Genomic DNA, 14,608 nt, shown 5'->3' on the forward strand with positions numbered 1-14,608 from the left:
TACGAGGACTTTGAGCCTGCACTGGATGCTATTGTGTGTTCTACGAGGACTTTGAGCCTGCACTGGATGCTATTGTGTGTTCTACGAGGACTTTGAGCCTGCACTGGATGCTATTGTACTCGGCTCAGTTGCAAATCCATGCACTGTATTTAGACTTTATGCAGTTAGTATTAGTTTTGTTTAAGACAAAAATATCAATTCAATAGGGTAGCCTAGTGGTTAGAGCGTTGGACTAGTAACCGGAAGTTTGCAAGTTCAAACGAGCTGACAAGGTACAAATCTGTCGTTCTGCCCCTGAACAGGCAGTTAACCCACTGTTCCTAGGCCGTCATTGAAAATAAGAATTTGTTCTTAACTGACTTGCCTGGTTAAATAAAGGAAAAAAATGAAAATAATTGAATGTGTGTTTGTGAAAAGACGTGAATACAGACAGAGAATGGATTTCAACAACTATTTATTGTTTCTGAAGTATATATAACAAAATAATTGCTATGGATAAAAACATCATTTTTTAAAAACATTGCACAACTAAGTAAAAATGTTTACAGACATCAAGCCTCACTAAATTGTACAAAAATAACGGTAAAAATAAAAATATAAACGATAAACAGAACATCCTCATGTCAGTGTGCAAACCGTTTATACATATGGACACGCCCCCTTCCGCAGGCAGCGAATCCTGATAAATTATTTAAATAGCATTTATCTACACGAATCGATCTCTCACACACAGAACAGCAAAGACAAAGCAAAACAGAACAATAATTTATCCATTAAAAGAGCACTGGACAAAAGACACAAAAGCAAAAATAGAATATGTATATAAAAACAACTCTCCCATTTGACTGTTTGTTTTTTTACTGTAGGGGGTGTTGGGTGGGGGGGGTCTGTTTTGAAAAGAAAAGTAGTAATATTTACAGATTCATGGTACAGTAGCAATAAGATGTTGATCCATTTGTATTCTGTAAGCGTACAATGAAAAAAAAAAAAACTTTTTTTTTTCCCGATCAAATTAATTATACAACAGCAATGAGGTATTATGTGTACATCAAAGGTTCCTTTGTTTTTAATCTCAGAAGAAAAGGATACACCGGTCACATACATGCCATTCTGAGTCAGATGCCCTAGTTCTAACCATGGCTATAATGGGATTAGAGTAAGATCCCACTTCTGACACCAAAGGCACCAGTCTGACTGACTCTGGATCAGTTTACACCTTGAACACTGGGGAATAAGTCTTTACTTCCTCAAAGTATTTTTTGCCTAAAATGACATACCCAAATCTATTTGCCTGTAGCTCAGGACCTGAAGCAAGGATATGCATATTATTGACACCATTTGAAAGGAAACACTTTGAAGTTTGTGAAAATGTTAAGTTAATGTAGGAGAATATAACACATTAAATCTGGTATAAGATAATACAAAGAAAAAACATGCATTTCATTTGTACTTTTTCGTACCATCATCTTTGAAATGCAAGAGAAAGGCCATAATGTATTATTAAAGCCAAGGCGCAATTGAGATTTTGGCCACTAGATGGCAGCAGTGCCTGTGCAACGTTTTAGACTGATCCAATGAACCATTGCATTTTGTTCAAAATTTTGTTTTAAGACTGCCCAAATGTGCTTATTTGGTTTATTAATACATTTTTAAGTTCACAACTGTGCACTTTTTTCAAACAGTAGCATGGTATTATTTCATTGTAATAGCTTCTGTAAATTGGACAGTGCAGTTAGATTAACAAGAATTTAAGCTTTCTTCCAATATCAGATATGTCTATGTCCTGGGAAATGTTCTTGTTGCTTACAACTTCATGCTAATCACATAAGGCTACTTCAGCTACTTCAACTCAATCGTCAAACAAAATTTCATTTTTTTTAAGCTTCTAAAGATGTTCAATGTTTCTAAATTGATCTTTTTACATTTGTAAAATAAATTAACAGAATATTTGTAACATTTAATGTTCGAAATGGAAAATGTCGTAATAGACAGAATGGCTTTGACTTACTGGCACTGACAATGCCCTTTTTTAATTGGCCCTCCCATGTCATTTTCTGCAATGGTTTGATATGCTAAGATGGCCGCTCCCATCTTACCCTGAGTATCACTATGTTCCATTTCAACTGAACTATATCAATATAATGCCAGCCACAAAGCCTACAAGCAATCATGTATTTGACAAAAAAGTATTTTGGCTCGTTTTAATTTTGGTTTGTTTTCTTTTGTCTCCAAGGGAACATATATAGAGGGGTAAAAGCGAGCGTTAAATGTCTTCTTATTTACACACAAACATACGTATATACATCATGCATACACCATCCTCCATATCTTGTTGTTTTTACGCAACTGACTTCCAAGGACTACAAGTCCTTTCCTGACAAAACTTAAAGTAAAAATGTCTTATTGCGTTCTTCAACCACTGAGCCAAAAACCCTCATCATCAGAGTCGTATCGTTCAGAACCTACATCCGCCTAGATTTGTTTTTATATAAACGGAACATCACATAGTCTTTCTTTGGGACGTCCATTCCAGAACAAAAAAGAGATGGATAGAAAGACGGATAGTGAGAGAGAGATGGATAGAAAGACGGATAGTGAGAGAGAGATGGATAGAAAGACGGATAGCGAGAGAGATGGATAGAAAGAGGGATAGCGAGAGAGAGATGGATAGAAAGAGGGATAGCGAGAGAGATGGATAGAAAGATGGATAACGAGAGAGATGTAAAAGTTTGGAAGTGCATAGTTGTCCATCGGGAGACTTTCACGCACAGGGATGAATGAGGTCTTTCAGATCAGAGAGAGATCGTCCGGACAGTTGGGAACATCGGTCGGTCTCTCACTCAGGCCAAGCAAATGGGCTGCTTTTTTCCCCGTCTCTACCTGCTCTGGGTGGGTAGGAGTAGCTTCTCTGATCTTTGACTGGCAGTCACCTGGATGGTTCTCTGTCCAAACCAGCATCAATTTACCCCGAGGCTGACCACAACAGAATCCCCCCACCCCCTTCAGTGTGAGTCCCGCAGAAGAAAAGAGGAGTAGAAAAAAACAGTCCCTGGACATTGTATTGGATACATATCGTTCATATATACAGAAAGGTGCATTGTTCCAAGAGCTTCCTGCTCCGTGCAATTATGCATCTGAAAAAAAACAAAGGACAAAAGTCAAGCATTAACTTAGAACAAAACAGTTAAGTTATGTGGTCTGGTATTTCACACAAGTCTATTGTGAAAGAGATTCCACTAAACAAGTGTTGTTGGAGATAGTAAGATGTAGAAATGTCCTTGTTGCTTACCTCTGCATTCATACTTGAGGTCTGAGAAGTATACCATCTCTTGCGAGAAGACAAAGAGACCTAGTCTTCCGCCTGCGTACGTCTTGTCGTATACGCTCCCGGAATCCTTCATGATCCTCTTCCCCTCGTACATGACCACTCTGAAATTACAAACAAGACTCTTGAGACAAACCATCAGAGGACATACAGTAAATACTGGCATTATGGAAAGCCTCAGAACTCTCCACCAGGCCAATGAGTCTCCAGTGCTTACCTGATGTGTCCTGTTCTTGGTCTGTGGATCAGGTGCCATCTGTAGGCTGTGAAGTCTTTCCAGCCAACATTCTTAGGGTCGTGCCACAGAGTCCTCACCTAGAGAAGAAAGGAGAAATATAGGGAGAGTTAGGTGGTGTTGTCCTGAGGTGTTTCCTGTGTGTGTTTGTGTGTTTGTCCATCTTACCTGTCCTGGGGTGTTGCCCGTGTGCCAGAGAGCGTTCCTGAGGTGCTCTCCAGGTCCAGTAGTAGAGTTGACCACCTTGATGGACAGTCCTGAGTATCCCTGAGCCTTGGTGGGTTTGTTGTTCCAGTAGGTCTGTGTGATCTGCTTCCACATCACCACGTAGAACCTGGAGCTGGACTGGTAGCCGAACACAAAGCCGGCATAGTCATCATCTCGCTCTGTGTTGATGAAGAAGGTACCACTGAAGTCCACAGAGTTGAACTCATCAAAACCTGAGAACGGAGAAACAGAGAAGATGTCAGTGAGAGGATGGTGTTTTTTTAGTTAGGCTTGGGTTATTTTGAGATATCCCAAAGTCTAGAATCAATCAATCAAGCCACCCACCAATCAACCAACCACCCAACCAATCCACTCACCAACAGCAATGCCAGGGTCACAGTTGACGGTCTGGACCAGCTCTTTGCCCTGATGTCTGACCACCCAGTTGGGGTCGATCTGGGATGTTCCCTTGGGGTCCAGGGGAACCATCTGGAACTTCCTGAAGTCCGTTTCGCTGATGTCAAAGTTCTCCGGACACACGTCGTAGATGTCAGGGACGTTGTCTTGGTCAAAATCATCTTTGCAAACATCTCCGCGACCGTCACCTGGAAGAAGATTGAAAATTCAGTAATGACATGTTTTAGGATGAAGCAGCTAATGAACTTAACCGTTAACTAATGTTGAGAACTTTATTAGTTGAATAAGAAATTGTACTCCAATGTTATCTCGTATCTCTCCTATTCTTCATCTAACTCACCATCAGAGTCGAGCTGGTCAGGGTTGAAGGCCAGTCTGCAGTTGTCTTTCTCATCAGGGATCCCGTCGTTGTCATCATCGTGGTCGCAGGCGTCTCCCTTGCCGTCTTTGTCATGGTCGGCCTGGTTAGCGTTGGGGATGTAGGGGCAGTTGTCCAGGTTATTCTGGTGGCCGTCCTCATCGATGTCCTGGTTGCTGTCACACTTGTCTCCCACACGGTCGTCATCAGAGTCAACCTGTAGAGGTAAATGGCGATTTACATTAGCATGCTAGCTAATGTTAGTGGTTGCAACACAGTAGATACACCTGTTGGTGAAGATTACTTAGCATATTGTGAGTTGGTGGAGATTAGTTAACATACTGTGAGTTGCCCTGAGACACCGAGTGGTGGGGTTAACATACTGTAAATTCTGTGCTCTGTGAGTTGGTGGAGATTAGTTAACATACTGTGAGTTGCCCTGAGACACCGATGTGGGGTAAATTCTGTGCTCCTCTCCTAGACTCCTACTGTAGATCTCCTTTGACACTGATCTAGGGTCTGTTTTGTGTTTCCTCCCTACAGGTAAAGTGTAGAACATGGGGAAGAGAATGACACCTGATGCTGATTGGATTTCCAGCTGTACCATTCGTTTAACCTCTCATTTCCTCATATCTCTCCTCTCATGATGGACTATCCCCAGGCTCTGTTTACTCTCCCCTCTCTAAACCTGCCAAGATCAATTTGTCTTCTGGTGGAGCTTTTCATCTGCTGACAATCAAAGTATTCTATAAACCCTGTACCCTATAAACACACCCCTTCTCTCTTCCTCCTTCCTTCCTTCTCTCCTCCTCCTTCCCTCCATTCTTCCCTCTCTCCTCCTCTCCTCCACTAGCACCAGTAGGCAGGTCTTTCCACAGACAGAAGCATTCTAGCCATATCCCTGCAGACATGAATCTCCTGTGCCTGCTGCTTGGCAAGACTACACACAGATTTCATTGCCTCACACGAGGCGAGGGAGGGAGAGAGGGAAGGATTGGATTGGTGTGAATTCCGCCCATTTCCCCCCTAACTGAGTCCTGTTGTTCCGAACACATTCCTGGTCGTCAGTCTAGCATGGCACAGGTGGGATCCACACGGGGCTTGTGTGTGTGCTGACGCCCGACGGGGCACGCATACATCCAGGGGCGAGCCCATTCCTGGGTAATAACAACCAGCCCGGGGCCCCACCCTGGCCTCTACCCCATCCATCACTCCACCTTTCCTTCTGAGCAGTCAAAGCCAATGTCAATGCCCCATTGAAAAGCCCGGCTCACTGTGCATGCTGTATGTGCCCCTGAGCTGGATATAGGAGGAGGATATAGAGGATATAACTCCACCTTAACATGGCATGATACAGCCTAGACTTACAGTGACCCAGTACAGTGACCCAGTACAGTGACCCAGTACAGTGACCCAGTACAGCGACCCAGTACAGCGACCCATTACATCTACCCAGTACAGCAACCCAGTACAGTGACCCAGTACAGCGACCCAGTACAGCGACCCAGTACAGTGACCCATTACAGCTACCCAGTACAGTGACCCAGTACAGTGACCCATTACAGCTACCCAGTACAGTGACCCATTACAGTGACCCATTACATCTACCCAGTACAGTGACCCATTACATCTACCCAGTACAGTGACCCATTACATCTACCCAGTACAGTGACCCATTACATCTACCCAGTACAGTGACCCATTACATCTACCCAGTACAGTGACCCAGTACATCTACCCAGTGACCCAGTACAGTGACCCATTACAGTGACCCATTACAGCTACCCAGTACAGTGACCCATTACATCTACCCAGTACAGTGACCCATTACATCTACCCAGTACAGCGACCCAGTACAGTGACCCATTACATCTACCCAGTACAGTGACCCATTACATCTACCCAGTACAGTGACCCATTACATCTACCCAGTGCAATGACCCAGTACAGTGACCCATTACATCTACCCAGTACAGTGACCCAGTGCAATGACCCAGTGCAGCGACCCAGTGCAATGACCCAGTACAGTGACCCATTACATCTACCCAGTGCAGTGACCCAGTACAGTGACCCAGTACAGTGACCCAGTGCAATGACCCAGTACAGTGACCCATTACATCTACCCAGTGCAGTGACCCAGTACAGTGACCCAGTACAGTGACCCAGTACAGCGACCCAGTACAGCGACCCAGTGCAGCGACCCAGTACAGCGACCCAGTACAGTGACCCAGACCCAGTACAGCGACCCAGTGCAGCGACCCAGTACAGCGACCCAGTAGTACAGCGACCCAGTACAGCGACCCAGTGCAGTGACCCAGTGCAGCGACCCAGTACAGCGACCCAGTGCAGTGACCCAGTACAGCGACCCAGTACAGTGACCCAGTACAGTGACCCAGTACAGCGACCCAGTACAGTGACCCAGTACAGTGACCCAGTACAGTGACCCAGTACAGCGACCCAGTACAGTGACCCAGTACAGTGACCCAGTACAGCGACCCAGTACAGCGACCCAGTACAGCGACCCAGTGCAGCGATCACTCAACAGAGAGAGTTCTTCTAGAATGACAGACAGTGTTTGTGATAGTGGCATGCATGTGTACCCCTACGCATCTCTGACTGCACGTGTGTGTGTGTGTGTGTGTGGAATAGGTTGTAAGTGTATGTACACACACCTGGTCAGGGTTGTGTTCCAGAGGACAGTTGTCACACATGTCTCCCACACCATCCAGGTCAGTGTCTCGCTGGTCCACGTTGTAGACGTACGGGCAGTTGTCTTTCTCATTCAGAATACCTGTTGGACCAATCACAGTAGTTGTTATTCAGGGGAAGAGGAGGAAGGTGAGGAAAATGACTTGTAGTTGAGCTAGTAATGGAATGCATGCTTGTGCATACTGTCAATTTGCACTTGGTTTCAAAGCGTTGTCATTGAACGGTGTGGTGCCTGCATTCAACACCAATCTACAGCATGTTCATTATATCGTATAGGTCTTAAATAGGGACAGATAAGCAACGTTAGAGTCTCTTAGGTTAGAGTCTCTTAGGTCAGAGTCTCTTAGGTCAGAGTCTCTTAGGTCAGAGTCTCTTAGGTCAGAGTCTCTTAGGTCAGAGTCTCTTAGGTTAGAGTCTCTTAGGTCAGAGTCTCTTAGGTCAGAGTCTCTTAGGTCAGAGTGTCTTAGGTCAGAGTCTCTTAGGTCAGAGTCTCTTAGGTCAGAGTCTCTTAGGTCAGAGTCTCTTAGGTTAGAGTCTCTTAGGTCAGAGTCCAACTAAGCAGGTTTAGAGTCTCTTAGGTCAGAGTCTCTTGGGTCAGAGTCTCTTGGGTCAGAGTCTCTTGGGTCAGAGTCTCTTAGGTCAGAGTCTCTTAGGTCAGAGTCCAACTAAGCAGGTTTAGAGTCTCACCATCTCCATCAATGTCCACAGAGCAGGCGTCTCCTTCCCCATTGTTGTCTGTGTCGGTCTGGTCAGGGTTGCTGTTGTAAGGACAGTTATCACAACGATCTCCAACATCATCTCTGTCATAGTCATATTGCCTGGGGTTGTACACGAACGGGCAGTTATCCTGTAGAGAGGGGAGAGGGGGGGTAGGGGGAGGGGGAGGGAGAGGGAGAGGGAGAGAAGGGTAGATGGGGAGCGAGAGAGGGAGGGAGAAAGAGAGGCAGAGGAGAGAAATTGAGGGGGAGGGAGAAAGAGAGGGTGAGAGGGAGAGGAGGGGAGAGAGGCAGAGAGACGGAGGTTGGAAAGAGAGAGAGAGAGGGAGACAGAGAGATGGAGAGATAGAGGGGGGGGGAGAGAGAGGGGGGAGAGGGGAGGGAGAAAGGGGGAGGAAGAGAGATGGAGACAGGAAGCGATAGAGGGGAGGGAGCGAGAGAGGGGGAGAGGGGAGGGAGAAAGGGGGAGGAAGAGAGATGGAGACAGGAAGCAATAGAGGGGGGGAGGGAGAGAGAGAGAGAGGGGGAGGGAGAGAGAGGGAGTGATAGAGGTGGAGGGAGAGAGATGGAGAGGGGGTGAGAGGGGGAGAGAGAGAGGGGGAGTGATAGAGGGGAGGGAGAGAGATGGAGAGAGGGAGTGATAGAGGGGGAGGGAGAGATGGAGAGTGGGAGTGATAGAGGGGGAGGGAGAGAGATGGAGAGAGGGAGTGATAGAGGGGGAGGGAGAGAGCACTATTCAATTACTCCAGCCTCAGAACCGCCAGAAGAATCCGTCGTGTCCACTGCCTTGCTTAGGAAAACATCTGACATGATATATTCATTTCAGATACTGTGCTTTTAACTTGCTGTGGTCTGTGTAACCTATATAGAGAGAGGAAGGATGAAAGCATGTTGCCTATTTAGGCCCGGTCCCAAATATAATGTTAGGACTAGCAGTTTACACCGCAGCTCGTTCAGAGTGGTACCTCTGTGTTGGGATTTGAGCTTTTTGTCTCTGAAGGCAAAAAAAAATGTGGTTTTCTTTTTTGTTTTCCTTTCCCTTATTTCACAGCATGAATGATGAATGTAAAACCACATGTCTCACTGCCAAAACTGAACACACACACACACACACACACACACACACACACACACACACACACACACTGACCACCCAAGAGGTAGCATAACCTGGATACATTTCTCTCAGTAAGGGGAAGGACATCAGACCTTCAATGAGTGAATCAATGATTCATTCTTCACTTACCCTGTCGTCAGGAATGCCATCGTTGTCATCATCGTTGTCACACGCGTCACCAACACCATCCTTGTCGTAGTCTTCTTGGCCTGAGTTGGGAAGGTTGGGGCAGTTGTCCTACAAAAGAAAAGTCCCATCATACGTTTACGCGATGTAGTCAACAAGCATGAATATTATATTTAACTATTGTCCTTTAAGACATTAACCCGTTTTTTGTTTTTCTTTCAAAAAGATTGGTTCTTTCTAATTGCAGTCAGCATTGGCACGGCACTCAAAAGGGATGTGTGGTTTTTACTAGTTAAACAGCAAGCGGGATCTATTCAGGGATCTATACGAGTCAGGAAGTGCATACCTTCTTGCAGTGGTAGGTGGCGTTCTCCACACAGACCAGGTCTTGGTTGGGCCATCCGTCCAGGTCCGTGTCCTCACCACAGATGTGTCCGTTTCCAGCATAGCCAGGCTTACACTCACAGCGGTACATGGGGTCGGCAAAGTGTCCCAGGTAGTTACAGCGTGCGTTCTTGTTGCAGTCGTGGCTCCCATCCAAGCAGGGGTTACGTGGTGTACACACCTGGAGTAAACGGAATAGAAGAGTTGGTCAGACAAGCCAGGAAATATTGTGGCTACCTGGCTTTGTTTTCAAAGAGCACAATCTGCTGACCGCCATGTAACAGGGTTGGCAGTATGATCTGGTCAAAGAAAAGCTAGGCTTTTGTAAAGCGATCTTTGATCTTGTAAATTCCAAATTCTTAATTCTAAATTCTTAATTCTAAATTCCATATTTCTAAAGTTCTAAATCAACTGAGGACAGAGATACAGTATGACAGGACTATCATCCCAACTGTATTCCACAGCACCAGGTGATGCTACCTACCTGTTTCTTGGCGGTGGCCTCCTCCACTCCCCTGCCGAAGGGCTGAGGTCCAGAGTAGCGTGCGGGACAGGGCAGACAGTTGTAACCGGGGTCAGTGTTCTCACAGCGGTGGACTCCGTTGAACACGAAGCAAGCATCAGGAACCTCTTTACACTCGTCAATGTCCTCACACTTGATGCCGTCACCAGAGTAACCAGTGGGACATTTCCCACAACTCCATGTTCCATCGGGAACGCTGGTGCACTTGGTCCCAGGAAAGCAGGGGTTAGACAGACAACCATCTGAGGAGAGAGACATTGGCTTTCAGTACTGATTACCGACTGCTTCTAAGTACTAAGTGCTGTCTGTGTTTAAGTAGACTTTAATGTCTTTAATAAGCCCTAAGATAATTAAAAGTAATATTTTGAAAGGTTTAGTGTACTAACTAAACTGTCTAAAACCGACAATTTGAGCAACTAATTCACAGCATGTAGGAGTTATAAGAGACGTGGGCTACTCATCCAGCGCCTGCTACTCACCGATGGGGCAGGCGTTCCTGTTGCACAGCTGACTGGCCTTGGAGTCACCCTGGCACTCCTTACCACCATATTTGGGGGCGGGGTCGTTGCAGAGACGTTTACGTGTCTGGGCTCCTCCCCCACAGGTGGAAGAGCAGGTATCCCATAGCGACCAGGGTCCCCAGTTACCGTTGACTGAGAGTGAAGAAGAGAGACAGGTACAGGTCAGTACAGGTGTACGTGGTGTCCCTAGTAGGGTCTGTGTTGTATTAAATAGACACAATGACAAGTAGCCTGAGTAACAGTTTTTGTTTCTTTAGACAAATTCTTGTTTATTGACTTGCCAAACAAACAGTGACAATCTGCTAGGGAAACTGACTATGTAGAGATAAGATGAGGATTGAGATGATGTATTTGACTGGAAATATCTCACAGTGTGGTGTGCACGAAAAGCCATTTGACTAGAAACATCTCACAGTGTGGTGTGCATGAAAAGGCATTTGACTAGAAACATCTCACAGTGTGGTGTGCATGAAAAGGCATTTGACTAGAAACATCTCACAGTGTGGTGTGCATGAAAAGGCATTTGACTAGAAACATCTCACGGTGTGGTGTGCATGAAAAGGCATTTGACTAGAAACATCTCACGGTGTGGTGTGCATGAAAAGGCATTTGACTAGAAACATCTCACGGTGTGGTGTGCATGAAAAGGCATTTGACTAGAAACATCTCACGGTGTGGTGTGCATGAAAAGGCATTTGACTAGAAACATCTCACGGTGTGGTGTGCATGAAAAGGCATTTGACTAGAAACATCTCACAGTGTGGTGTGCATGAAAAGGCATTTGACTAGAAACATCTCACGGTGTGGTGTGCATGAAAAGGCATTTGACTAGAAACATCTCACGGTGTGGTGCATGAAAAGGCATTTGACTAGAAACATCTCACAGTGTGGTGTGCACGAAAAGCCATTTGACTAGAAACATCTCACAGTGTGGTGTGCATGAAAAGGCATTTGACTAGAAACATCTCACAGTGTGGTGTGCATGAAAAGGCATTTGACTAGAAACATCTCACAGTGTGGTGTGCATGAAAAGGCATTTGACTAGAAACATCTCACGGTGTGGTGTGCATGAAAAGGCATTTGACTGATGTCAAATGGAGATGACTCAGGTCTTGTGCATAAAAGCCTGTGACTAATGGTACTCACTGGGGCAGGGTGACTTGGTGCACTTCTCAGTCTGTCTTCCCTCTCCTTGGCAGTCCTTGCCTCCCAGCTGGGGTGTGGGGGAGTTGCAGAGGCGAATACGGGTGATGACACCCGCCCCACAGGTGACCGAGCAGGAAGACCAGGGGGACCAGTGGCTCCAGGCGCCGTCCTGCTTGACTGGAGGGACAACACAGAGCAGGGGTCAGAGGTTAAAGGTCAGGGGTCAATGAGAAACTTGGTTATGGGTCATTGTCCAGTCAAAACAGGGTAAAATATGTGTTATGGCAGTGACTTGTTGCTCTGTAGAGACACAGGTGGCTGATCTGTGGATGGATACTTAGATGTGAGTGCAGGTCTATCGTTTCTGTCACCATGGATACAAAAATGTATGATAGAAGTTTCCCTGTGTGACGATTGATGAATGTGATTTGTTTGGTCGTTTGTCATGTGAACACTGAACTCACAGCGTTTGTCACACTCCTGAAGGTAGCAGTCCCTAGTTTGGACGGAGGTTCCCTCGCAGTTGTTATTGATGCGGTCGCAGGAACGGCCCCTCTGCTGAATGCCCCGCCCACAAGACACGGAACAGTGTGTCCATTCAGACCACAGGGACCAGCCGTCCTCCGCATAGTCACTCACTATGGAGACAGCGAGAGAAGGAGGGAGAGGAGGAGCGAGAAAGAGTGAGGATAGATGGAAGAGGAGGGAGGGAGGGGAGGGAGAGGAGGTAGAGTAGGTGAGGGAGGAAGAGAGGAGGAAGGAAGGAAGGAGCGAGGAGGAGGAGGTGAGAGGGAAGGAGCGAGGAGAGGAAGGGAGGGAAGGAGCGAGGAGAGGGAGGGAGGGAGGGAGAGGAGGAAGAGGAGGGGAGGGAAGGAGCGAGGAGGAGGAGAGAGAGGGAGACAATGAGAGAGCTATTGGACTGCAGAGTCCCCAAGCAGAAAATGAGGGTTATAAGCTCTTAAAGATCTTAAAGCTCCAGTCTAATGTACTGAGTTTAGCCCGGGTGTGTGTGTGTGTGTGTGTGTGTGTGTGTGTGTGTGTGTGTGTGTGTGTGTGTGTGTGTGTGTGTGTGTGTGTAGAGTCAGAGAGATGGCCCACTCCAGGAATTTCAGGGGCAGGAGAAAACCCAAAGGGAAGCCAGTGGAAATGGATAAGTCCTTCTAGAAATATGACTGGGATCCCCCATTGACTGTTGTTACTTTAAAGAGCAAATTGAATTTGCTCATAGCAGGGTTCTTGATCATGTCAAAACTTTTGAGTGACCAAGGTAGAGGTTCTCCATGTGTCTTTAGATTTCAGGGGCCACTGCTGTCTTAGGTATGTGGGAAATGTCACTTGTTCTTGAGTGTAGGATGGCAGCGCTGAACAGCCCAACAATTTTCCATCCCACTTAAACCAATTTGGCCAAATTATAGCCATTAAATTTGAAGATTCAAAGATGTTTTGGGGTGGATAACACACCAATGTTCCCGACACACTCATACGTTGACGAGCCAGAGAACTTAAATCACCCTTAAAATGAATTAGGTTTTCTTGAATAGAAACCTTTACATCCAGAAAAGTTGTTGTGGTTTCATTCTTTAGTTGGTGAAGGAGGTCCAAATAGCTGGCAGTAAATGGGAGTGTTGTTTGAAATGGCCTGTTTGTCTTAGAGACATTAAGCCTTAGGACAACTCAGGCCATTCATAGATTTACAGTAAAACAGAACAAGCTTTGGGTTCATAATACAGTAGTATACTGTAAGCCTTTGTTTGTATGTTTTATGTTACTTCCTGAGAGCTGAATAGTTTTGTTGGAAGTTGGAACGACACAAATGGAACCATAGAATCAGAACCGTTCATTCTAATTCTAGAGTTGGAACAATGGAGAATAGAGAAACTTACGTGTTCCACAGCGCGGGCAACACTCTCCATCAGACACGGTGGCGTTGGCACAGGGGATCAGTGGGCAGGAGATCTTGCGGCATACGGTGGCAGAGTTCTGCAGAGGGGCGGAGACAGTGACAAAGGACTAGGTCATTTCTTGAACTTGAAGAACGTGTCGTCACTCAGGTAGGTGGTAAAAAAAAAAAAAGAAGAAGAATCTATCAAATGTATTTTCTAAAGACGTTTTTACATTAGCAGCCACACTATGAAAACAGCGCTGCACACTATGAAAACAGCACTGTACACTATGAAAACAGCACTGTACACTATGAAAACAGCACTGTACACTATGAAAACAGCACTGCACACTATGAAAACAGCACTGCACACTATGAAAACAGCACTGTACACTATGAAAACAGCACTGCACACTATGAAAACAGCACTGCACACTATAAAAACAGCACTGCACACTATGAAAACAGCACTGCACACTATGAAAACAGCACTGCACACTATGAAAACAGCACTGCACACTATGAAAACAGCACTGCACACTATGAAAACAGCACTGCACACTATGAAAACAGCACTGCACACTATAAAAACAGCACTGCACACTATGAAAACAGCACTGCACACTATGAAAACAGCACTGCACACTATGAAAACAGCACTGCACACTATGAAAACAGCACTGCACACTATGAAAACAGCACTGTACACTATGAAAACAGCACTGCACACTATGAAAACAGCACTGCACACTATGAAAACAGCACTGCACACTATGAAAACAGCACTGCACACTATGAAAACAGCACTGCACACTATGAAAACAGCACTGCACACTATGAAAACAGCACTGCACACTATGAAAACAGCACTGCACACTATGAAAACAGCACTGCACACTATGAAAACAGCACTGCACACTATGAAAACAGCACTGCACACTA

General features: G+C 45.7%; 1 protein-coding gene across 1 annotated transcript in view; it reads right to left on the reverse strand.

The window, feature by feature from the left end:
* Nucleotides 1-437: 437 nt before the first annotated feature.
* Nucleotides 438-14,608, reverse strand: part of thbs1b (thrombospondin 1b) — a 22,582-nt gene continuing 8,411 nt past the window's right edge. The window contains exons 8-22 of the mRNA XM_042321429.1: nt 13,668-13,764; nt 12,249-12,422; nt 11,785-11,961; nt 10,597-10,770; nt 10,079-10,359; nt 9,557-9,775; nt 9,214-9,321; nt 7,939-8,098; nt 7,215-7,333; nt 4,525-4,759; nt 4,145-4,372; nt 3,729-4,000; nt 3,543-3,640; nt 3,290-3,429; nt 438-3,134 (exon numbers count right to left, since the gene is read on the reverse strand). Of these exons, the coding sequence (XP_042177363.1) occupies nt 3,127-3,134; nt 3,290-3,429; nt 3,543-3,640; nt 3,729-4,000; nt 4,145-4,372; nt 4,525-4,759; nt 7,215-7,333; nt 7,939-8,098; nt 9,214-9,321; nt 9,557-9,775; nt 10,079-10,359; nt 10,597-10,770; nt 11,785-11,961; nt 12,249-12,422; nt 13,668-13,764 (2,490 nt within the window). The 3' untranslated portion in view covers nt 438-3,126. The remainder of the gene's footprint in view (nt 3,135-3,289; nt 3,430-3,542; nt 3,641-3,728; nt 4,001-4,144; nt 4,373-4,524; nt 4,760-7,214; nt 7,334-7,938; nt 8,099-9,213; nt 9,322-9,556; nt 9,776-10,078; nt 10,360-10,596; nt 10,771-11,784; nt 11,962-12,248; nt 12,423-13,667; nt 13,765-14,608) is intronic.

Source organism: Oncorhynchus tshawytscha, linkage group LG05 (assembly GCF_018296145.1).
Source record: "Oncorhynchus tshawytscha isolate Ot180627B linkage group LG05, Otsh_v2.0, whole genome shotgun sequence".
In the NCBI taxonomy this organism is placed as follows: Eukaryota; Metazoa; Chordata; class Actinopteri; order Salmoniformes; family Salmonidae; genus Oncorhynchus; species Oncorhynchus tshawytscha.